The 25648-nt window shown below is 35.4% G+C and overlaps 1 protein-coding gene across 1 annotated transcript in view; it reads right to left on the reverse strand.

Moving 5' to 3' along the window:
* The window catches only part of CFAP47 (cilia and flagella associated protein 47), a gene marked incomplete at both ends in the record, with an annotated part of 347065 nt that overhangs the window by 289531 nt on the left and 31886 nt on the right, over window positions 1-25648 (reverse strand). The window contains 4 exons of the mRNA XM_082336357.1: window positions 1122-1314; window positions 9866-10025; window positions 11274-11374; window positions 14508-14676. Coding sequence (XP_082192483.1) covers window positions 1122-1314; window positions 9866-10025; window positions 11274-11374; window positions 14508-14676 — 623 coding nt within the window. The remainder of the gene's footprint in view (window positions 1-1121; window positions 1315-9865; window positions 10026-11273; window positions 11375-14507; window positions 14677-25648) is intronic.

Consider the following 25648-nt stretch of genomic DNA (forward strand, 5'->3'; position numbering starts at 1 on the left):
TACTTTAGGTTTCCTAAACTTAAAGCTTTCATTAATATTGATTAAACTGCATTATTGCACAACAAGGTAAAGAAAGTTTTAAAATAGAAATATTAAGGGGAAATTCATGAAGATACTTAAGGTGCTTTCCCCAGTTATGTAATTTTAGGTTCTAGTTCTGAAAGAAGAATGACAGTCAGTCCAGGCCCATATGGAATCCTTTCAGTTCCAACCACTGAGTTACTGACAATAGACAAATGACTTGATAAATTGCTACAACTCAAACAAGATAAGACAATAATATTTTGAAGGTAAAGTTATTTTCATTAATTTACAGCAAGTTAAAGAATTTTGCTCCAGTTCTTCTGGTATTGAAATGATACCTACACAAGCATAACAAACTAATATTACTGCTCTTTACTAATTACAAACAGAAAAGTTGTATCTTAGAGTCCAGAAAAGCATATTTTGACACACATGTACACAAGAGTGCTTGGAAAGATTAAAATATTAATATTTTTATCAAATTGGAATAGGTGTGGTGCTGGGTTATGCTACATAATACGAAGATTACAAAAATTCTCTCTTATAAATTCAAATGACAGGATAAAGTGGGTGATCCACAGAAAAATGAAAAATATATGGATTATTTATCATGTTAAGTGACAGGATTAAAACATGTGTGCTGTCCTTTTTGGTGCTAAAATCTTGCTTAGGAAGAAGAAAACCCAGTGCTTTATAACATGTGGAGTAGAGAAAATAAAACAACAAAGATTTTATCTGATCGCAATGCAAAAAAAAGAAATAAGACTATGATCTTAGTATCTGGCTAAAGTTAACAAAAAATCCTGGTCGGACTCTCTTCTTAATTTTTGTGCTATTCAAAGTAATTTTAAAAGCATCTAACAGTGAATATATCAGAAGATGGTCACTTCATGAAGCAGGAATGTTTTGAGGACAGAACATAGGCTTGTTGAATGAACAACAATACTAACTCTCTCTTAAATACACAAACTCTTTCCTCTACTTAGCAGAAAATCAATACTAGCCTTCACAAACAAAAATTAATTCACTTTTTCAGAAGAGAATGAAACTAAGAATCATTCAGGATTTCTGTAATAAATTTATGTTGAGATTTTTACCTTAAATAATCTTGCGGAATGATATTGATGGCTGTCTCAGTTTTTACATCCAGAGGAACTGGCATCAGCATTAAAAAGGGGGGATCAAAATTTATTTTTGGTGACTTCACAGTGCCAGACAACGTTATTTTGTAATGAGATGGATTATCATTTAAACACACTGACATTTCAGATGTGTATGTCCCAGGAGAAGCTGTTAAAAACATTAAAAAAAAAAATCAAAACAAAAAACACCCACAAAATTATATTACCATAAATACATGCAACTAAAATTTATAGTAAGAGGTTTAGTTTTGGTTTTGTTGTTTGGTTGTTTGTTTGGTTTTTTTGTTGTTTGTTTGTTTGTTTTTAAAGTCATTAGTATTGCTTTCTTACTCAAAATGTAGCTTAACATACAGTAAGCGTTGTATCAGAAGAATTATTTATTAATAAAGCTTAACACTTGCCTGTAGCAAACCAGAAATCCATATTTTTTTTAATTTGTCAGAAATCTTTCTAAGTTCGAGTTCTTCATTTACTGTATTAATATTTCTTTATATGTAACATCAATGTAATTCTTCTCAGAATTTTAAGAATTGCAGTCATATCATAAATTACACTAATTAACACAGACAACACCAATTTTATAAAGGAATAAATATCAGAAGCATCTGACTGCCAAGACAAGAAAAAGTTGGTGCCTTTTAAGATGGCAATCACTACATTTTAACAGATGACTCTAAAACCTATACCGTTGCCAAGTCAGCCTCACACAAGCCAGCAGGACAGGTTCTACCCTCCACTGAGAGCTTCTCCCATTTCCTTGTGTTCTGCCCCTTCTCATGCCTTCTTGCTAACTGCTGCAAGGCAGTTTTCTCTAGGATGGTAAAGCACATTTTCTTTCACTGATACAGTGAGCAAGGTGCTTCCTTCTGCAACGATTACACTATCAAAATGGTGTTCCAAACCACACGGTGACATTTACCAAATTTTCAGTCATTCCCACCTACCGAAGAGCTAGCAAAATAAACAACTTTGAGTGCCAACTAACAAACACCTCTTGTATCTAGAAACAAATCTGCATGACGTGTTGTAAGACAACCCAAAACTTTAATCTCAAGAGAAACACCTTTCCCTTTGATTCCCCTCTGTCATCAGATTAGTAAGTATGGAAACATCCTCATCTAATATTTAAGAAGGAAAGAGATAGAAAAACAAATAATTCTGCATTTTATGTGTCTGTATGAGCACATATGCATCACTGCAAACAAAATACACGTGACAAGCTCTTCTGAGATGAGCTCAGATAATTATTTTCACAGCCTGAGAAAGAGCTGCCATTGTTTACATACACGAAGAACAAAACCTAGTGTCTTCAAAATATTTTGTCTATTCCATCCTCATAAGAGCCAATTTCTTCATGGAGATGATAACAGAGGAGCTTCACAGAAGCCTGTTAGCTCACCGGAACATGGCCTGCAGATCTGTTCATTTCGGACCAGAAAACATGGAACTGGCAAAGTGAAAACCAAATGAAAGGGGAACTTGCTGCAGTGTTGGCAACATCTGGCTAATTCCCTGTTCAATGGAAATCAGCTTTAGGAGACAATGCTGCTGAGAAGGCTAAGCAGCTTGTGCTTCTAGGTTTTGATACAGCAAGAACACACCTTTTTCTGGCACTTAGCCCTTTAATGAGGGAAAGGTGAGAGAGCATCAGAAAAGGTCATGGAGATGTATGAAGAGCCAAACAGGATATTTTTGACATGCTTGTAAGAAAAGATGTTCTATACAAGTTACTCTTATATACGAGCTAGACAGTCTACTGTCCTACAGCTGTGCTCTAACTAAACCATACTTCTGGTATCTTATCTTCAAACACATGTATGGTGCATGGTAAAGGAAAGTGAAAGGTCATAACCAATAAATGCCATAGGGATGGAACGCCGTGGAGGAAGAGGAGCATATGTCAGTACCGAAGAATATGCAATTTTGACTAACTCACATTTTAAAATATTTGTATTAAGCATAGTTCCAAAGTTAAACCTCCAAAAGTTCGGAAAGAATAGTGTTAAGCTTTCCCCATATAAAGTTTTCATCCATACTGCACATAACAATTCTAACAAATCCATTAACTATATGATCACACTCGTTTGCCAGAGAATTCCTGACTCGCTCAGAAGGCAGAAAAGACAGTGCTTATTCTACATCACTGATCATCCTGTGTGTGGCTGCACACATTTACTAACATCAAAATTCTGCATAATATGTAAGATAATAATTTATTGCTTATGTCAGAAACACTAGGATGTTGTGATATTGTCCTCATTTTAAACAGACACAAAGACAAAAAAAGTTAATTATTCCCTTAAGTTTTGTTCATTAGTTTGTAATGCCTAGGACCAAAGTTTTCAGCATATTTCATGTTAAATATGTTACTTCGAAATTAATGAGAATTATGTCCTGAACTAACAGCTGAAGTCATAAATTTATCCTGTTAATCACACCTTTCATGACTACTGTCAAAGCTTGTGTTGCTGGTACCATTCTGATATAACATGAATTTCTATAGGGCAAACAACAAGCAGTCCAGCCGATGTGAAAATTTTCCTTAGGGAGATTTGATGGTATTTACAAACCTGACAATCTAAATTTTCCAAGAGCTTAACAAAATCTGTAGAATTATATGGGAAATTTCCCCTCTGTCTTTTCTAGGTATTTATTAGGGGAAGTAAGCATTCATTGCCTTGCCTCAGAAAAAACTCTCTAATAAAGGAACACAACTTCTCAAAGTACATGTGTGCATATATTCATTAGCTGCTTCATTTCCAGTCTAATTTGCACTAGAAAGCCCATCCAGTTCAGAGTGCCTAACTCCCTAGCATGCTATCCTGGGACTACACTTTATGCAGATCCCTTGTTAATAGAAACATAAACAGATTATATTTCTGCTGAAAGTCAGTTATACACGTATGCAAGTTCTCCTCCTGATACTGCTCACACACTTCTGGAGGAGAAATATTTCAAGTCCCCACACCTTCCACTCTACCTGTTTCAGTTCCAATTTAAACTAGCAGCAAAAGCTAGTTTAAACGGCCACCTCTTTAAGGATGTCTATATTCTTTGTTCCTCTCTAGCAGCACAAATCTAATTTTTGATTTTTTCCCCCCAGAAATCTTAACTGTATAATAGCATGTTTTTTGATCTTTTGAGAGTGGGTGGGAAGAAAGTGAAATCACCATCTGCTCTTCTCACGCTCTTAAGTTTGTATTAGATTGTTATTCAGTTTCTACACTTGTCTCCCAAATAAACATTTTTAGTTTAGTTGCCTTGGATTTTCTGATAATTCATGCCTTATTGCATATATACACCTTCAGCATAAATGGGTGCCAATGAAGAATTTGCATACATTGAAATACAGACTTCAAAGCAGAAGAGTCACAGGCAGTTAAAATGTAAAGGTAAGCACTATTAAAAAAAAAAAAAAGAAGAAAAAAATAATCATAAGCTAATCATTTTTTCACAGAAACTGTTAAAGGGCATAGTTATCTAATATCTTACTGTTGCAGAAAAAAAAAAAAACTGGAAGATGGAGGTCATAATGGTCATCTGTGCACATCACATAATCATCACATCTTCCAGGGGCACTAAACTACTACTGTTAACTCACTGGTGCATTTGTGAGTATTTTTCCACACAGCATCCCAGAGCACAGTTTTATTGTAACTTAATATTCTGCAGATAAGTTTTTTCATACCACAATAAGCTATAGTGACATTTTTCACATACTGTTAATGCATTATACTATAGTAGAGCAGAAGAAGGTTATATTAATATACCTTCAGTTCTTGAGAATCTCTCTTAAATTTAGTATACTTAACAGGTAGCATCATATTACCATGCATTATATAAACTCTTGCATTTAATTTAACATTGTAGCCTACCATAGCTTTTTGCACCCTCATTATTATAAATATTGCAGCATATTTAAACAAATTACTCTAATGCACACTCAAAGTTCATTTTAAGGTGTGTTCACCCCCACATACTACAACTTTACAGTACAAACCCATAAAGGTGATTAGCACACCATATTCATTAACTAAGTCTCCTGTGTAGGTTTTGGTATATCTAATGTTCTCTTACAGAAAAAAGTAATTATATTGAGAGAAAGTATAGCACAAGTAGGCTATAAATCATAGGAAAATACTTAGAACATCAAATTAAGGGCAATTGATTTTTACAGTTATTTATGATTTTCTGTAAATAAAAGATATGGCAGCACAGCAAAAATACAAACGACTTAAATAATTGTTATTTATCAGTCATATTTATGTATATACACATCTGCCTTTACACATACTATTTATTCAGTAATTCAAAATATTGGCTTTTATTTGTATGCTGTTCTCTGCTTCACAGTCTTTGCAACACCACTTTGCAACAGTCTTTGAGCCACGAAGATGGTGAAGGGTTTAGAGGGGAAGCTGTATGAGGAGAAGCTGAAGTCACTTGGTCTGTTCAGCCTGGAGAAGAGGAGACTGAGGGGAAACCTCATCGCAGTCTACAGCTTCCTCACAAGGGAAGGAGGATGGGCAGGCACTGATCTCTTCTCCCTGATGACCAATGATAGGACCCAAGGAAACCGCAGGAAGATATGCCAGGGAAGGTTTAGGTCGGACATTAGGAAAAGGTTCTTCACCCAAAGGGTGGTGGAGCACTGGAACAAACTCCCCCGGGAGGTAGTCATGGCGCCAAGCCTGATAACATTTAAGAAGTATTTGGACAACATCCTTAGACGTATGGTGTGAATTTTGGGGTTGTCCTATGCAGGGACAGGAGCTGGACTCAATGATCCTTGTGGGTCCCTTCCAACTCAGGACATTCTATGATTCCATGAACATGCAAGCAATTTTAATACATTCTCATGATGTAAACACCTAAGTAGAACAACCATCATATGGATGATCATTTCACCAATTTGTTATCATGTGATCCCTCTCCCGCTGCTCCACAAAGTAGTATTAAAATTTTTTTTTTTAAATTTCCTCTGTCTTAAATGCCAGAGTGGTACTTAGACGAAGGAGAAAATGAGACCTTGTGCTCATCCGGGCCCTAAAAATCACCAGGTATCTAGAAATGCAGATTTATTCTTTTTATCTTCCAAGTTTAATATTGCCGTGAGAAATTTTCTTTTCCAAGATATATACATTAACCTAATCAATGCAAAATGCAGCTATTATATCTCCTATTAGAATATGTTTATCAAATTCAAAGCACATGGAAATGTTTATGTGTTCTTCACAATTGATTATTTTAGTATGATCCACAATTATTCTAACCATAGGTGCACAGCACAAAAATATCTATTAGAATACCTTCTCAAAGTTATAACACTTATTTTGTAGGCTTTATTATCTGAAATACTATAGGAAAAAAATATGATACTCTATTGAAAGAAAAGTAGAAATTTATGAAAGGAGAATAAAATGTTTAAAAGAAATAGAGTTACAGTAACCTACATGTATATTTTTGAATTGCTTCTCAAGGAACAACAGAAGGTTGGGCTGGTCCTGTTCAATATCTTCACTGATGATCTGGATGAGGGGATCGAGTGCACCCTCAGTAAGTTTGCAGCCAACACCAAGTTGGGCAGGAGCATTGATCTGCTGGAGGGTAGGAAGGCTTTGCAGAGGGACCTGGACAGGCTGGATCGTTGGGCCGGGGCCAACTGTATGAGATTCAACAAGCCTAAGTGCTGGGTCCTGCACTTGGGTCACAACAACCCCATGCAACGCTACAGGCTGGGGGAGGAGCGGCTGGAGAGCTGCCTGGCGGAAAAGGACCTGGGGGTGCTGGTTGACAGCTGGCTGAACATGAGCCAGCGGTGTGCTCAGGTGGCCAAGAGAGCCAATGGCATCCTGGCCTCTATCAAGAATAGTGTGGCCAGCAGGACCAGGGAGGTGATAGTGCCCCTGTACTTGGCACTGGTGAGGCTGCACCTCGAGTACTGTGTTCAGTTTTGGGCCCCTCACTAGAAGAAGGACATTGAGGTGCTAGAGCGTGTCCAAAGAAGGGCAAGGAAACTGGTGAAGGGTGTAGAGAACAAGTCTTATGAGGAGCGGCTGAGGGAGCTGGGGTTATTTAGTCTGGAGGAGACTGAGGGGAGACCTTATTGCTCTGTACAACTACCTGAAAGGAGGTTGTAGCGAGGTGGGGATCGGTCTCTTCTCCCAAGTAACAAGCAATAGGATGAGAGGAAACGGCCTCAAGCTGCACCAGGGGAAGTTTAGGTTGGATATTAGGAAAAACTTCTTCACCGAAAGGGCAGTCAGGCACTGGAACAGGCTGCCCAGGGAAGTGGTTGAGTCTCCGTCCCTGGAGGTATTTAAAAGACGGGTAGATGTGGCGCTCGAGGACATGGTGTAGTGGTGGACTTAGTAGTGATAGGTTAACGGTTGGACTTGATGATCTTAAGGGTCTTTTCCAACCTTAACGATTCTATGATTCCATGATTATGAGTGTTTGTTTTTCACTTTCCAACCTTCTCTATTTACCATTCATCTGTCCTCTATATTCTTACTCCAAAGAGCTGGGGTCATAATACATTTCTGTTCCTTGACTTCTTTAACTTATTTCTCCTCCAAGGTGCATCTCAATAGTTTCTCAAAATTCAGAAGTTCACCTAAAGCCTTTCTTCTGTCTACACACACTCTCCAGATGTGCTTTGAGTAGATTCTTACATCCTTCATAAGTAAACTGAGATTCCAAGTCCATATTTCTTTGTAACTTTGTAATACTGAACATCTGAAAAGCGATAACTTCCAGATTTTTCTCTTCAGTCTCCATGTTTTGTCCAGTCTTCCTGTCATCCTGCTCCCACTGTTTAATCCCTTCCGATTTTTATATTGTAACATTTTATCACACCCTGGGGCAATATTTTCATTCAATTCACCTAGTATCGTCAGCATTTTTTATTTCATATTGCTCCCAAAACAAATTCTTTAACAAAAATTTTCATCTCTGTTTATTTTATTTTGATAACCTGTGTAAGTTATCACTAAAAACTGATTGAGGATCTGGATAGATGAGATGAAGATAAGATCGCATCGTTAGGTTCCAAAACCAAGGATTACATGAAGTACAACATAGAACCTACCTAGTAAGAAAATCTTTATTGCATTGAACACCCTTTTATGGCTGTTTCATAAACGTGTGGTTCACAGCCAAAAACCAGGGGGTTTGCCGTTTACTTTGGAGGAGTGTAGGGGAAAAGGAAACAAAGTGATGCATCAAAGCCAGAAATGTGCTCTAAATATTTTTGCTCAGCCTTCCAATAGTAAATGGCATTCAACTTTCTTCTCGCAGTTTAATTTGTAATAATATATAATTTAATAGAGTAATTTAAAAACCTATTTCTAAAAGGATACCTCATGGACAGATCAGAAGTGTAAAAACCACAACTATAGATACTGATTGAGTCAGAAACTTTCCAGGTATTATATGCACAAAGAAATAGTACTTCAGAAAAATCAGAATTTGCTACTCAAAACAAAAATTAAAATAATTTAAAACAACCAACCTTCTAAATAATTCTGCAAAAATCATTATATATTAATTACTTTTCTACTCCATGATGAAAAATCACAAGCTGATGTGATTTTTCTTCAACCATAAGTTGAAAAGAAAAGCTACCAACAAAGCATAAAACATAATGGAAAAAACGTTTTTAACTATAGCAAGCAACTCCAAGCAACATATGCAATTAAATACTGCTCTTGCATATTTACAACATGTTTGCAGAGCAACATTTAATACCGTCTTCTCAATTTCTCATATAGAATCATGGCAAGACTCTTATAATTTTCTTTCATTTATAATTATATTAAATTGTCCCCAGTGCTTAATTGAGGTTATAGATCTCAATTCTATCATAAAGACTAGCAGCAACGTCTTTCTTTAGGACAGGGATGCTCACTTGCTGACTCAGGAGTGGATCCAACTGACAAAACAACTTTTCTTCCCCTCGAGAATGCTGGGGCCCCAAAAGTAGGCCACTTAAATCTGTCAAAATGACTGAGTTCTGTAGGAGTCAGCTGCATATGCTGGTGGGCTTTATCAACTCAAATACAGTGTTACATTACTGTCTATCCTAAACACTTGACTGGGAATAAGGTAGAATCCTAATAATCATTTTCTGTCATTCCTCTTGTGGTGTATGTGGTTGATTACCATCTTCCTGCATGCTCCCAAATTTTGTTAGAAATCTATTTTATGTTTTTTACTTAGAATCTAGTTGCCTGAGCAGACTACTCAGAAAATACCGTAGCAAAGTGATTTTGTATCTCATTGAGGCAGGAAATTTCCATTCTTATCTAAACTATGGCTATTTAGAAAAAAAGTTCACACACATTCCAAGTACTCTTGGAAAGCTTTACTATCTAAGTCAGTCAACCTACATGCACATGAAGAAGTACTGAAAATGATTTAGCTATCCCAGCTTTTGATGCTTTATATGTGCAAACCAGACTTTTCAAATAATGCTGTTAAGTCATTCCATGCTTTGTGTTAGGTCTGCAGCTGTCTTATTTTCTCAGAACCACAACAAACCTTTCTTTTGGCATTTTAGTTCGTTATTTAGTCATGTTAACTGGAAGTCAATCAAAACAAGCACTAGTTACGATTCATCATAAAAAGTCATTTAAACAAATCTATGAAAATGGTATATTGGTCAAACTACCTGTAGAAGAATTCATAAAATTACTTACAAGGGCAGAAGAATACAGCAATACTGATTTTTTGTCCTGGATCAAGGAATCCAGCCTGCAGACTAAATTTAAAAATACCATCTTCTGTATTTTTTCCTGCATCATCACAATTCAATTTCCATGTCAACTGCTGCCTTGAGATATTCTTCAGGTCAAGCTTCTGTAAATATTTGCAGAGAAAGGAGGACATGATGAAAGAGGGAAAGCAGCAAACACCATGATACTTTTCACATTGCCCTATCCTAAGCATTCTTTTTGCAATCAGATCAGAGTAAAAGCAAGAAAGCACTAGAAAGCAATGAAGAACCCAGTTTATTATATCTGTAAGGTGAGAAGATGAGTATGCCTATCAGCACAGACTAGATGCTTTCCAGTCGCTCACCACATTCAAAAAGAGCGATACTTTCTTTCTAGAATGGAAAAATTTATGCGAGGTAAATAGATCAAAGTGTCACTATGGGAGTACTTAGCCAAACAGAAATGAGGAGTTTTTCCTGATGCAAATGAAGCACAGCAAGCACTAAACATATGACTCGTGACATCTAGACTTACAGGTGGATATGCTGAAAAAGCAAGAAGTTCAGAATAGGTTTTCAAAACCCATTCTTTCAACTCAATAAGACAAAGGTGGAAACAACAACAACAAAAAAAAAATCCTTTCCTTTATCTCAGAGTTACTCTTTCAACTCCTAACACAACCATAGCTAGGAAAAGGCCTTGACTTTGTATTATCATTGTTTTCTGAAGGTACTTGAAAATGAGTTTCAAGTGTTTTCATCATTACCAAAAATTGTTTTTTATAATTTCCAAACAAAGCCTTTGGGAATTAGAAACAATAAATTATGTTATGGTATGTTTTGCAGTCACACAGTCAAATTCTCTGTGTTCCAGAACAGAATGGCTGTGGCCAAGCATCCTATTTAGTCCTTCTTTCCCCATTAAGCCCTAAATCATGACCAGGAACTTTTTGGGAGAGTGCCAGTTGGCACAGAGCAGTACCATACAACATATTGGGACAGCAATTTAACTGTATGGACCATCATGGCACATCAATTGCATTCCTGCACTGTCACTATCTAGTTTACTAGTATAGGCAGAGGCAGAAAATCTTTGGAAGTAAGCTATTTCTTACACAATTCATGATCAGTTTCTCATGGTGCCTATGCTATCTCATAATATCAGAAAGTCAGGACAAGATCAATTTTAAGTTTTGGAAAAATTCCTAGTGATCAAAAGACAAACATAAAATCAAAAACTGAACAAAATGAAAACGATAAAACTTCTAAATATTTAAACAATATATTTGGAACATGACTGAATTTTGAGTTCCAAATCTGTATTCTTTTCCCAGTCATTTTTGGGTAATTAAAAGCTGTAGCCAAGAATAACAACATTTGTGATTACGTACCTGAAAATTCAGACTTTCATCAGCAATATTGAAATGTATGTCACTTGAATGTTGTGCAAATTTAAGTTCCATTGAGGAGAACTCCAATGGTGATTTAAGTACTGTTTGAAAAAATAATTTAAGATGTTTATACAGCATCATTTTGACAAATATTTCCTCAAAGTCCCTTCATAAAATCATTGTTTCTGCACATTTCGCAGCAATGTTGCTCCCTTTGTTTTAAAGCTTTATTTTCTTTCTGTTGTTCCCATACTATATACATAATTACTGTAATTTAACCTTGTCTTATTATGATCCTCTAGTCACATTAAAATTATTTCAATTTTGTATCTACCAGACTTATAGCATCTCTTTCATATAAATGTGCTATAAACAGAGCACCACATGATCTTCCTATTGCAGATGAATGCATTTACATTTGTGATGGTAATCATCAGAAAAGACTTGAAAGATTTTATAAAAACAGCATTTCTCTTAATTTCATATAGCCAGAAAAAAGAAATCATCACAAAAGATGAAGTTTGAAGTGAGGATTTAGAAAAACAAAGGTATGTGTCCCCACAGTCTCATTTTGCTTCTTGATTAGATTAAACACTGGAAATGAACCTAGCAAGCATACAGTATCCTTTCATTAAAATCTGCGAGTTTGTTTCACACTCATTGAGGAAGTGTTGATCAATTCTCTTCTCTCCCTAAAAAACCCAAAGGATTTCCTAATCACATATCTCACATTATGTAAACAACAATACTATCTGTATGTCTCTAAAGCACAGGCACATAAACTCTATAAACTACTATTGTTTCAAGGTAGGAACCTAATTTGCTGGAATGCTTCCACCAATATGCAACTATGTCACTTGTGAAGTCCTCCCCTCTCATAGAAACTGCCTGTACAAGGAAAACACAGCACGACTGAAAGGCTAGGAGGGAAAGGAAAGGAAATTATCTACTCCATGAAAAAAAATTGAGATTGATCATTAAAAAAAAAAAAAAAAAAAAATCAATTCACATGAGGTCATTACATTAATAACATGTCCTCTTCCTTTGTGTCTGGCTGAGGTAGGGCTTGTGTCTTTCCCAGTTGACTTTTCTGTTTAGTTTTGGTTGGGTTTTTTTTTCCCTCTTTCAGTGCTTGCTTACATACCAATAAGCAGTTTCCAAGGGAAAAGTCCTATGAGTTTTTAAGTAGGAGACCTGCTTTCCTTCCCAGGTGCTGAAACAGTCTACAAACTTTGATTGTAAAAAAATTCAAAAAAAGATCCATGACGGATTGAAAACATATTGACTACACTGAAGTTAAAGGACTGGGTTGACTACTCCAAGATTATTGTGATTCTTTTCTCAGGGTGAACAATCCTGAGTACAAACATCGGATATAAGCTATTGATTTAAGTGCCAACTGCACTGTCCTGTGCAGTCTGAATCCCAGTCAACCACAAAAAATGTCACAGGGAAAAAAAAAAATTATAAGTGTGGAAAACAAATGTGCCATAAAGCACACAGTAGTGAGAATTAGGCATATTTGTCAAATCAAAACTTTGAACTTGCAAGATGCATCTTACCCACTTTTAGTTTTTCAAGTGATAATCTGAAATGATGAATCAATAACAGCCATTTTTTTAGTTGTCAGAATCTAATAAAATTATCAAGTTCTTTTTTAACAGCAAAAATACTTTGGCTAGTTGCCTGCATCTGTATGATTATGTGAAATACTGAGTGGTCAAGACATTTATTTAGACTTCTCTCCCTCCTCCCAGTCCATCAAAATTCCCAGTAAGAATGTAATTCCAATGCTCAAATTTAAATAGAAGCCACACTTTATTTTTTCAACTATTCCTTAGAATTGAATGTAGTAGATATTCACTTTAATACTATGATTACTTGTTGTCAGCCTATACTGGTACTTTGAAGAAATTCTATGTGGCAGAAGTACAAATTTGTGATAAAATTTAGATAAGATTGTCATTTATTAGTGAGACTTACCGATTGTATTGATTCATTATTCCACAAAGAAAGGGAAAAGGATATAAAAATTTTATTTTTTCTTCAGGTTACATAAATCATTTCTGCACTAGAAATTTGTCGCTTTGATATGTGATTTTTTACTTAGAGATGTGCTTTCTAATAATGTCATATACATATGTACATTTATCTTTATTCTACATGTTCTTAAACTAAATACATTTAGAAATGTTTAATATTTATTTACTTCCACCACAGGATCTAAAGGTCTCTCAGACTCCTTTGATATCTTAAAAGATCTCAAAAGTAAGACTTTAGTTAAAGTGCTACAGAGAAAAAGAAAAAAAAACCCAAACATAGATAAAACCTAATAAATTGGAGTTGCTTTTACCCCATATTATGCATTTAATTGGCCAAGACTCCTTCCGTGCTCCCAAGATGCTTAAACATTACACAAACGTCATTCCAGGAAGACACTTAGCACTTAAGTCTCATCTCAAATAAGCAGTGACTACATATTAAAAATTGAGATGAGGAAAGCTAGTGGATTCAAGTATTCATAATACATAGGTCTATACGACTATAAGGATCAGACAGGAAGCTAAAGAGAACCACAAATTATTTCTAAGAAAAGCAGAGAAGAATCATTTAAGGTATCAATTTCTTGCTGCAGGCAAACGGCCTATAACTTTGGCCATTAACAAGCTCTGACAGGCCAGAAGAGTACAGTTCTACACATAAAAGCAAACAGAAGCAAAATGGACTAAATTACCACCAGTTCTCTCATCTGAGATCAGGGCCAGTCAGAGGCATTTTAAAGGAGTCTTAAATATAGCTAGAGCTCCTAGTTTTGACAGAGTAAGACTAGGAAAAAAAAAAAAAAGAGTATGAATGACATACTACTTTTCTACACTTTTCATATGAACTGTTGTAAATACTGGGGTCTGTATGATAAGGTCCAGTAATACTAATGAATGAGGAGAAACAAAAATGAGTTTTGGTAAACTAACTTTTATATAAGGCAAATAACTGTATAAAAAAACACCTGTATTTCCCAGCATGTCATCATTACGTATAGAAAGTTCAGCTTTAGACATACTGAAAAATTCAAATCAAAATTTGAAAATTTTACAAGTGTCCAGGAAATTTACAAATTATACAATTATCAATCAAATTTCAGTTAAGTAGTAATTCTCTGCAATTAGAATACAAGCAAAAACATCACCACAACTATAAGTATCCACCATCTGCTTACGTCCCTAGTTTACCTACCAACTGCTTTAACTCTACAGAGTGGAACAGCCACAGTCACAGCCTGTGGACGAGGAGTAATGATGTGCTTTACAGATTCAACAGAAGTTGCAGACACAGGGCTTGGCTGTGCCAAGGTGAAGTCAGCCCAGGGAGTATTAACTGGAAGAGTAAAGTCATATGCTGCCACCTAAAGGACAAAAATATCATTGTGGTCACTTTCCCAAAGAAATGGTAGGTACTTCTTGAACATCTGAGTGCTATTACTATTTCAGAAGAATTATTGAAATTACCTTAGGACCTGATCATGATAGTAATAGGATGGTTGTTTATTAGCGCCCAGTATCAGCCCTTTAAATAAGCAACGGCCAGACATTTTTTTTCCCCCACCAAGGAAAAAAATGTATGCCCAAATGCATCAGGGCTATCAGCACAGCTACAGACGAGGCTTCTGGTAAACCACTATGTTGTGTTCCTCTCCAACCACTCTCCCGAATGAAAAAACGATTGGAGCAGTGGCCCAAATGCGTAAGCACAAGCAAAGGGAGGGGGGAAACAAAGCTATGTAAGTTCAGAAAGCCTTTCTCAAACACTGAGAAAGAGAAAAGGTCAGCTGTTACGGTATACCCAGCATAAACAAAATGGGCTCTGAGATCAAGGTGGAGCATGAGTTAAAATTGAGAAACCTCAGGAGAAAACAAACAAACAAACAAACTCACTCTTTAAAGCTTTGTCACTGAATGCCACTGAATTCCAGAAGTCCAAATTCCTGTGATTTTGATCCCAGTTTTATCTCTCCAATCACATCCCCAAATAAGTGGAATTTAGAATTTAAAAGATAGCATGTTTTATACAAAATCCTCTTTTTTGACAGACTCTGCACTTGAGAGGCCAAATTTATTTCATAGTGTACTTTCAAGGAGGCATTTCTTGCCTGTCGCTCTGTCTTTCCAAGGATCAACACACTAGAGCAGTATGTTCTCCAGACAAAAAGGTATGGATAACTCTAGCCTACAAAAATCTGCATGCTGCTTAAAATTTACAGTAAATCCAGCTATATAAAGAAGTTATGAATCATTTAAAAGCTTTCAAAAACTGCAGAAAATAGTGCATCATGCTTCACTTTCACATACGTGGTAGTGAGTAGAATATATAAATGACAGGAAAGAAAAAAAAAATTGTCCTAAGCCAGGACACGAGGCACGTACCCATCTGTAACAGAACCAACACAGAGCTTAGAAAATGAGAAGAAAGCACGCAGCACTTACAGTGTTTGGAGTTCCAGCAGGGTTTGTAATACACAATTACGAGCTCCTGGTGAGCAAGATGTGTGCTGAGCCTTGTGGAACATTTTGTGTATTTGTGCTTAGCAAGAGGAAAGCATGGGATGAGAGGAAGTTTTTCTAGTGAGATCACCACAGTCCCTTGATTTATATTGATACTTCAAACCTGATAATGATTAGATTTTATAACATAGAATTGACTTTTCAAAATTAACATGGTGAATGCTATTTAAGATTTTTTAGTAACTAATGCTCGAGGTGTGTCATAGACAAAGACTGAGTAAAAATCTCCTGATTTGATTTACATACTCTTCTAATTTTAGTATCTGAAGTCACCCACGTAAAAAATTTCATCAAGTTACATCTTCAAAATATGCTCTTGTGGCATAAAACCACATAATTAAAAATTAGACTGAAAAGGATCTTTTCTTCATAGCATGAGAAGTTCCTTTTACTTCAAAGTATGTGTGAAATACATGATTTCATGTCACTAACAACAGTGGCTCCTTACAGTTTTAGAGAAACAACTGACTATCTTTTCTTATAGTTCAAAGTAATATGCATTGCATTTCAAGGCTGTGAAAGCTGTCAAAAAAAAAAAAAAATCTTTTAAAACTTTTTCCAAAAACATAGCAGAAGTTTGATAGAATAGAGCTGAATACATCATTATTTGGTAACCCTGGTAGCTGTTAAAATACATATGTAAGAGACAACTGTTAAGTGAACCAATACCAGAGAGAGAAAGAGAGAGAGAGAATTACAGGACTCTCTAGGTCAAGCATCTCGTACAACAGTCACAACACAGACACAATCCAAAGATTCTGTCACACTCCTTCAGCTGTATGAGAAGTTTGCTATATTGGGTATAGTGTACCCAGCATACATCTTCAGAAGCATAATACTCAAAATGCTGCATAAATAACCAACTTATCTCCCAAGCATTATAGGTCACTGTAGGGAGAACGGAGAGAAGATGACTGCACATCTAAGGTTCTGAGATTCCTCCCAGCCTTGGCAGCTCCCTATAGCCAGGAGATACTTCCCTAGAAGGGCAATTCTAACACTTCAAACACCATTGCCAAGAATTGCAGTAAAAAAGTGAGCTAGAAAATCCTTTCATCCCTAGCATGTACGACATATATAACAATATAATGACGCTAAGTTTTTAAAGTTTGGTAAGATTAAAATGCTTAGTCTATAACAGATACCATTACATCATTGGCTATGCAAAAGTGTACAGTTTAGCACTAGAGTTGTTTTTCATCAATGCTGTTATGTTTAGTATGTTCAGGTTGGACAACAAAAGGAGGAATCCCTTTATCCCTCTCCTAAGCAGCTATTCAAAATTCATTTTTCATCCCCACTATCAGGAAAATTTGGTTTAGTCTTACTACACAGCAAGGGTTTTATTTGCTAAGAACTGGCAAACAAAACCAAATATGTGCAAGACACTCACTTAATTCACTACATGTAGGACATGATGTTCACTGAAAACCTACATTTGCTTTGAAGTACAATGGTGCAAATTCAGAGCCAACATAGGAATTTATTTACATAACTGAGAACAAATCATAGACCTTTTGTTTCATTCATACATATCGTTGCCTCATTAACAGCACATTAACTAACGTGTACTACAAATGAAAAAAATCTTTTAAAATTCTATATACCTAGAAATCATATCATAATTCATACACATGCACACATACATACACACATAACTGAAACAGAATTAAAAATTAATTTCATTTATTTAGGACTTCACTTTGCAAGTTGAATCATTATTTTTCCCTTTGTACATATTTTAAGAAAGAAAATTTATGATTCATTTTTAATCTCTAAAACTCCATAATGGAAAATTCTCAAAAATGGAAAAAAGTCAAAAAACTTAATGACAATATTAAAAAAAATGCCTTATACTATTCCTGGACTTGCAGTTGCTTTTTAAATAACCTATGAATTCATTACAGTTATTTATTTTTGAGATATTTTTCTGAAGCTGCATTTAACTTCATAAACCAAAGAATACAGGGAGGGGCAGGAAGCAAGCAGCCTAGAGAGAGTTCTTTGACAAACACTCAAGGTTGTTTATATCATTATAAGAAATATTTTTCCAGTCCTGATTTACACTAATTATGCACGTTAATTGGAAAGGTGGCATCATCTACAAAGTGGTAGTCTTAGCAATTAAAATACTTCAAAAGAAGCTTTGAAAAGACTAGTCACGTGAGACAAAGGAGCTTTTTGTTATGCATTCACATAGAACACCTCCAAAGGATGCCAGAAAAGGACGTGCTTGTGTAGGCTGCCACCAGAAGATAACAATTCTTTAAATAAAACTGATATTCCTGGAAGCTTTTATTTACAGGGCATTTTAAAACACCTTCCATTTTTCTTTTTGTTAGAATTGCTAAACAAATAAAAGTTGTTGATTTTAAGAAATCTGTCTGATCAAGAAAGCTCTGCTGCCGAAACTCATTTGAATCTATGAAATAGGTTTGATACAAAGTACATGGCAACTCTAAGCCCAACATTGGAGAGAGAACATAGTTGAATGGTTTCCCGCCTCAGGCCTAAATACTTGGTATACTGAAAGAAACAAAAGGGGGAAGCAGCATCCTTGACAATTAAAACAGTATTTTATGTAAAATTCATGCATAAAAAATAAACAAACTCAAGCACAGTTGTCAGGATGAAAGGGGGAATCTGAGAGTAGAAAAAAAGTTATTTTCAAAAAACACTTTCAAAGCAGTTACTTCATTTCTGTCTTTACTAAGTACCCCAATGCAATAGTATATTTTATGCTTTATAAAATATATTTTGCTAATTATCATTGTAATACAGCACATATTCTCAAGGTTGAGTAAAAATTTTGCTGTCAAATCCAGGAACAAAGAATATGTGACATCTCCCTAAAATTACAATATTTGCTTTCACAGTACAACTTCACAGGGAATTGCCAGCAAACCAGTAAGCTAATTTATGACTTAAAATTAAGTTAAAACATCTGTAAAGGATAATACTCTTGTATTTATCATATAACAACATGCAGACTGTTCAAATATCTTGAAGCATTATAAGTCATTGAATTTTTGTGTAAAGGATGATTTTAAAGCTTATTTATTACACTAACAACATACAGATTCAGCAGTGACACAAGGAGAGACAATGTAATGTATGTTAAAAAAAAAAAAAAACAAAAAACCAGTTTGATTCAAATTTAAGCCTAACTGCAAAATCAAGGGTTCATGTCCTGCAACTGTATACAATATACATTCTCAACCTCCCCACAGGTTTAACATGAGCTTTTTTAAAACATACTTAAATCTTTCATGCAGCCTAAATTCCCCAGCTTTATATCACAGATAAGCAGCTTTCCACAATGAATAATGTAACCAGTGTTCAAAGCCATCATTCAAAACACTGAAATAAAACTAAATCTTTCCCTTGTATACGGTCAGAGATGATGTACCAGCAATACCCTATAATTCCACAGCTGCATATTTTCCATAGAATTCATTTCTTACACCATGAATTCTGTTCTTTCATTAAAAAAAAAAAAAAATCATTAAAAATGCCAAAAAAAACCAACAAACCACCTGTCACTTCTTTACAAAAAGCTTAAGCAATAAGCTCTGACAGGTGTGACTTGCTCTATTTATCTCAATCAAAGGCCTTCGTAGGCTTTATTATTACACAGCTGTGTATTTTGTCTTTTTTTTTTTTTTTTTTTTTTTTTTTTTTTTTTTTTTTTTTTTACCCTGCTGGAAAATAACAAATTCCAGCAATTTGGAAAAAAAAAGGTCATTTGGAAGCAGTACAGTCCTGCATCTTGCTTTGCCTGCTTTCCTTACCAGACTATGTGTGACACTGCTGCTAGCAGGTGGATCATCCTGCGTGGAGAAACACAGTAACAGTTGAGGAACAAAGATGAGGAAATATTTAAAGTGACCACATGCTGCCTGTTTCCCTGGCACAAAACCAAAGGAATGAGGTGCTCCTCACTCTTACCTGGACAGGTAGCTTGCAGAAAGAGAGCCATAGTCAGAAAAGCCATGCTTCTATGGTTCTTGGACAGTATGATTCAAAACTCAGTTCAAAAATAACCACTGCTAGCAATCAATCAATAAATAATATTATTAGTAATAATTCTTAGCTCTGTCTCTGAATAGGGATGAGGGAGCTACAACAGATATTTGGCCAGATAGTCATGGGGCTTTTTGTTTGGTTTTGCTTGGTCGTTTTGTTTAATGACCAGAAAATTCTTTTCTATTCAGCTCCAAAATGAGAACCCTGTGTAGCCCATCAGACATTCAGCTGGCTAAACCTCCTTATACTGCAGTGAAAAAAAACTAAAACATAATTGAAGTGTGTCTCAAATAAAATTATACCAAAACAGAAAAGAAAGCAGCATACAGCTTATATACAAATATGACATTAATAAGTATTTGCTAGCTTACCTATTTATATATATTTTTGTATACTGCTTTTTCACTTACAGCTCTGACTTTCACAGACAACAGACACCAAGGTTAAACTCTCTCCAGTGAGGTGGAGAGCGCTGTCACCTCCAACACCTTCTGAGACACTGCAATAACAGGAAGGCACAGCCAGGCCATGTCTGAGCAGCATTCCAGCCTTATCCATAATGCATCGACCTCTTTTTACCACTTAGAATATTGGGAGAATTATCTCAAAAATTTTTAGATATCATTTCATAAGCATGTCAATATACTTTGTCTCTAAGAGCGTCTTTTGGTGTCATATGTTTGTACATACTAAGTTTTAGTGAGAATTGTAGGAGCTATTCAGAGTTCCTACGTATTTACTACGTTTGTTGATTTGAAGCTTTTTGAGGCAGAAGGAAAGCTATTGCCAAGTTCATTTTTAGCAGGAGAATTCAAGATTGCATTCAAGACTAAATTACTTGAAACCTTATGTTAATAATTCCTGTAGTTTTAATAAAATTTTAAAGCATATTAAAATAATTTCATACTTCTGTGATTTTTTTTAATCAATGCTTCTGAATTATTTTGTTTTAATTTTTCCTTAGTTCTAGTATCTACTTTCTCAGCAATAACATCAATATAGTGGGGTTTTGTTGGTTTATAGGGTAATGTTGTCAGTAATGACTACAACAACAGCAGGAAGTTTTAGTAGAACCAGAAGGCAGACAGAAAAGAATGTGACTCAATGGGACACAGAAGGTTTGTAGCAGCTGGGAGGTAAGCTGGGTAAGAGCAGTTGTCCAGAAAATGGTGATGAGATCCGAGAAACAGCTGTTCAAGTGCAGAGGCAGGAAATAGCATTTGCAACCATGAAACCTGAATAGGGGAAGCTCAATATGCAGAGAAGATTAGAGTTTTTTCAAGACTGGAAAGTCAGGAAAGAGAAGGAAGAAATCTGGTGAGAAAAGGGGGAAATCTAGATGAGGTAGAATGATAAAGAACTCAGATCCAATGGGGAATGTTTTAAGAATCAGTAACTACTGAAAGTTTCTGATCACAATAAGAGATACTGCTACCTGGACCACTTTCTTAACAGAACTATGTTTTTTATTAGTATTCTACTTTGCAGGAGTTAAATTAAATAAAAGCTACAGTATCCTAGGGGGTACATATACTTCCAGATGCTTCCTTTAGCCATGCCATCCTGGGCAACATATTTAGTTTTCAAAGTTAACTTCATTTAACATTAGTCAGTGCTATTGCTGCCAGCTATCAGTGCTGCACTAACTCTCAGTGATGTTACCTTGTGACCACCAGTGGGCTGTAAGTTGTAAGTGTATTTGGGTATGTCTGGCCTAGCAATAAGTAAGCTGCCCCCTGACAGGCAGGCAGTAATACACTTGGAGCAGAACGGAAGCACCGGCTGTACAGTGAGCTTACCCAGCACCAAGGGCAAAGGGAGACAGAAGGACTGTGAGCGCATGGAGAGAAGGGGAAACTGAAATAAAGACATTTCATTAAAGCAGCACTTATTAGTTGGCTGTGAGGTGCAAGGTGCCCCAGGAAAATTTCCTTTTTGAAGTTCTTTATTCCCTTACTTCTGAATCTGTTTGCCAAAAATTATTCTCAAGACTGGAAAAACATTTAGACCCAGAGTTTGAAAAATTAAAAAAAGATGACATCAGAAACCCTATAGAGAAATTTGTAATCAATAGATGCAATGTATTCTACAGATTTTGGTTTGGTTTGTTGTTTTGGTTTGGGGTTTTTTTTTTTCCTTAAGAATAGCGGTCACCAAACAGTTCCAGTCAAATGTAAGAATTTTTTTTTTTTTTCCAAATTTATATCATAATTAAAGCAGACTGTCAACTGGTATAACCTTGTGTTCAGTTAGGTTACCATACCACCAGTATCAAATGACAGTTGGAGGTGCTCATCAATAACAAACAGTAATACTGAACAGTAGTTCAGATGACAAGTGAAATTAAACAAAAAGAACCATCTGCTATTTCAGCAGTCTTCAGAAATATTAATTTAGTTAATCACTTAAATTTACAGCAGTGTCAGTAGCAACATTTCTACTCTTAATCCATCCCACAACTTAACAAGGAAAGAAAATAGTAATAGAGCTCAATTGTAACAATGTGAAATAGAGTACTGGGAGGCAAATAAAATCCCAGTTTTGATAGTTGGGGGCGGAGGCATTTAAGATTTTAGAGAGTTGATATTTCAGTAATCTGTAAGGGGGACAACTGACATTTCACTACACTCTTTTCCTCTACAGTGGAGAATAAAGGATCACTTTGTACAGCAGCACTATCACCAGAGAAATCCCATGCCATAAGAGAGAACAGAGCTGTCCAATTTCAGGTTATGGCTCCCATCGATAGGTATGTGTTTTAGATCTTATATGCAATTGTGTGCTTTTAGCTACTGAGATTACAGGAAAAAAAATAAACGAAAACTGCATCTACAGTGTAGATTAGAAATACCTCTGTTAAATACTTGACAACACTTAAGTAAAATTGTTTTATGAAAATAAATTGAAATTGAGGCCTTGGAAGTTAAACTATTGTTACCTGTTAAATCTTATACATAGTACACACCCTTGTATCATCCATAGAACAATATTGCTAGACCCTATTTTAGTATTTCTAGACCCTATTTATCATTTTTAAATCAGTACGTTTGTGGCATTCTATTTTTATAGAACTCCTAACTGAATTTTCTGTATAGATGCTGAAGGAAAAAAAAAAAAAATTTATTTTTTTTTTTTTTCAAAAAAATTAACCACTAGCTCAACTAGGCTAAAGTATTAGTTGTACCATCATCACCTTGCTCCCATCTAATCCACAAACAGAGCAAACTCCTCAAAAGTAAGCACATTCTATCCCAAAGTAATCAGATGATACAAAATAAAAAACAGGAAAGAATGGAAATTTGAGAGATTTGGAAAGTTCTTACAGAAGGGCATTACAATGTTAGCAACCATTTCCTTCCTCTGTTTAGTGTTACATCTATGGCTTACCAGAAGATAACTGGCAGTTATGAAGCAGCATTTTATTTCTCATTTCTATTGACAATCTTTCAATTAGAACAAAGAGTTTAAAATGTTGTTGAATAGTTATGATTTTAAGCTAAAAAATGTTTTATAGGAGACTGCTGTTACAACAGATTGCTTTTGTAAATTAAATATGCATCTCAGGACTTCACCGGTAAAATAAAAATCAAAACTAATTAAGTTTCGAAGCTTGGCTTCAGTAGTAATGTATACATACCCTTTAAAAGTTCAATCAATCCTTTCCCCATTTTTGTTTCGCATGGCTCTACACTATTTTATGTACTTTTTATTTATAAGGGAAGTTAGCCTTTCCACATTCCAATTTCAACATTTTAAGCCAAGAATCTATATTCCTTTGTATTAATTATTGTTTAACTGGTTTGCATTTCACACTTAGAAAGAGACAGCCACTAAGAAGTACTGTTACAATTACTAAGAGCCTTAACATTGGCCTTAGTGGGGCTAGAATTTTATCTTTGGAGCAACAACATGCTTTTAGAATATGATTTTACAATGCACAAATGTGACTGTCTGACAGATGACTTGTCCATTTGGGACAGAGTGAAGCATTTCTGGTAATGCTTGTCCAGCCCCTTCTTAAGAGTCTTCAATAATGGAGATATCTTCTCAGGTAATTTATTCCAATATTTGATTCTTTTTCATACAATGAGTTTTTATATCTAATCTAATCCACCTGGCATAATTTGAACCCACTACTCATTACCTATCCACTGCAGTGAAGAAGCATATATAAATTATATTCCACAGAATATTGGAAGTTAGTTCCATTTTTTACATAGTTTGTGCTTTCTGGACTTCTGATAATTTCCATTTCTTTCTTTCGGACTTTCTTTCCAAGGGAAATTTTGCCACGTCTTCCTTTAAGCATGGCATCCCAAACGGGAAAAGTGTTCCAGCTGAAGTGTTATCAGCACTGATTAGAATAATTATTTCACTTGCTTTACGAACATTACTCCTATTTATATAAATCAGTATGGTGTCTGCCTCTACTCTTAATTCTTGTTCAGCTTGTGATCTACAATACCATACACACAGATTACTCCAACAGCATTATCTAGTCTTGCATTTCTATTATTGACCCTTCCTACCTAAATGAAAATATCAGCATTTTTCCTTACCGAGTTCCTCCCCAGTTTGACAATAGGGCACTGGTGATATTCTGCATGTACCATTTTGCAAATAACTACATACTTCCCTAACACTGTATCTAATCTAAATCTGATTACCTTTCTTATGAGAATGTTGCATCAGACAGTGTCAAGATACTTAAAGATATGACATCTACTGCTTTTCCCCTAACCTCAAGGCCTGCTATGCTACAGGAGGAAAATAATTTGGTTTGAAATAGCTCATTTTTCATGAATCTATTGACTCATGTTCTGTCAGGAAAAATTATCTCAGAGTAGTGAATGTGCTATAAATTCACACCATCAGTTATTTCACAATAGCTTCCATGTGTACACAGAATCTAAGCTGACAGTAATAAGAGGAAGAAAATCACAGTGTTAGCAGACACAGCCTGTAATATGCAAATATTATTTGAAGGATGCTTTGAACAAAGGAATTCCCATTTATTAAAAAATGAAAGTGCTGGGAAGGGGCGGGGGGAGGGGGGGGGAAGTGAAAAAAGAATATTGTTGACCCTTGCAAGATGCATTGTCTCTGATATTCTTTTTTTTTTTTTTTTTTTTTTAAGGTAAAAATGCAGTAATACAACAGGTTTATGTGCTATAGAAGTGGTCCCCAGCTGCTTGTTCTGATGCTGGTTCATAATATCAACGACTAAGTTTTCTTTCAGTTCATTGTTCTCCAAATATGTGGAAAACCCAAACCCTCCATTTCTAAAGTGTTGTTCAATAGGTTTAGGTTTAAAAATTGCTATAGCACTCTCTATTTACACCTACTGCCAATAAAATGCTATTTTCCTGATGTAAAACTAACCCATAAAGTCTCATATCTTCAATTTATTTCCCTCAAATAGCTCAATCAGAAAGCAACTTTGCCAATCTTTATGACACATAAAACTCCTCTACTTTTGCAGTCCCTTGGTCATCTGAGAGTTAAAGCACAAATAGCTGCAAAAAGAAAATGGCTGCCAGTTTGTTGAATGACTTCATGAATGTATGGTAAGACACTTCAATTTAGAGTTCATACGTTTTCCATTTTTAAGTCATTAAGAAAGTGTGTTTTCTTTGTGTATGCAAACATTTAAGGAAAGCAGCAAAAGTTATATAAAGGTTATTTCAGAGCTTGTTTTCTTAAGAATTGGAGTACTGTTATAAAACTATTGCACACACTAAAATGTGCATTTAAAATGTCTATATTCTTTCACCATAGAAATATCACAGA

The sequence above is a fragment of the Platalea leucorodia genome (assembly GCF_965183815.1).
Source record: "Platalea leucorodia genome assembly, chromosome: 2".
Lineage (NCBI taxonomy): Eukaryota > Metazoa > Chordata > Aves > Pelecaniformes > Threskiornithidae > Platalea > Platalea leucorodia.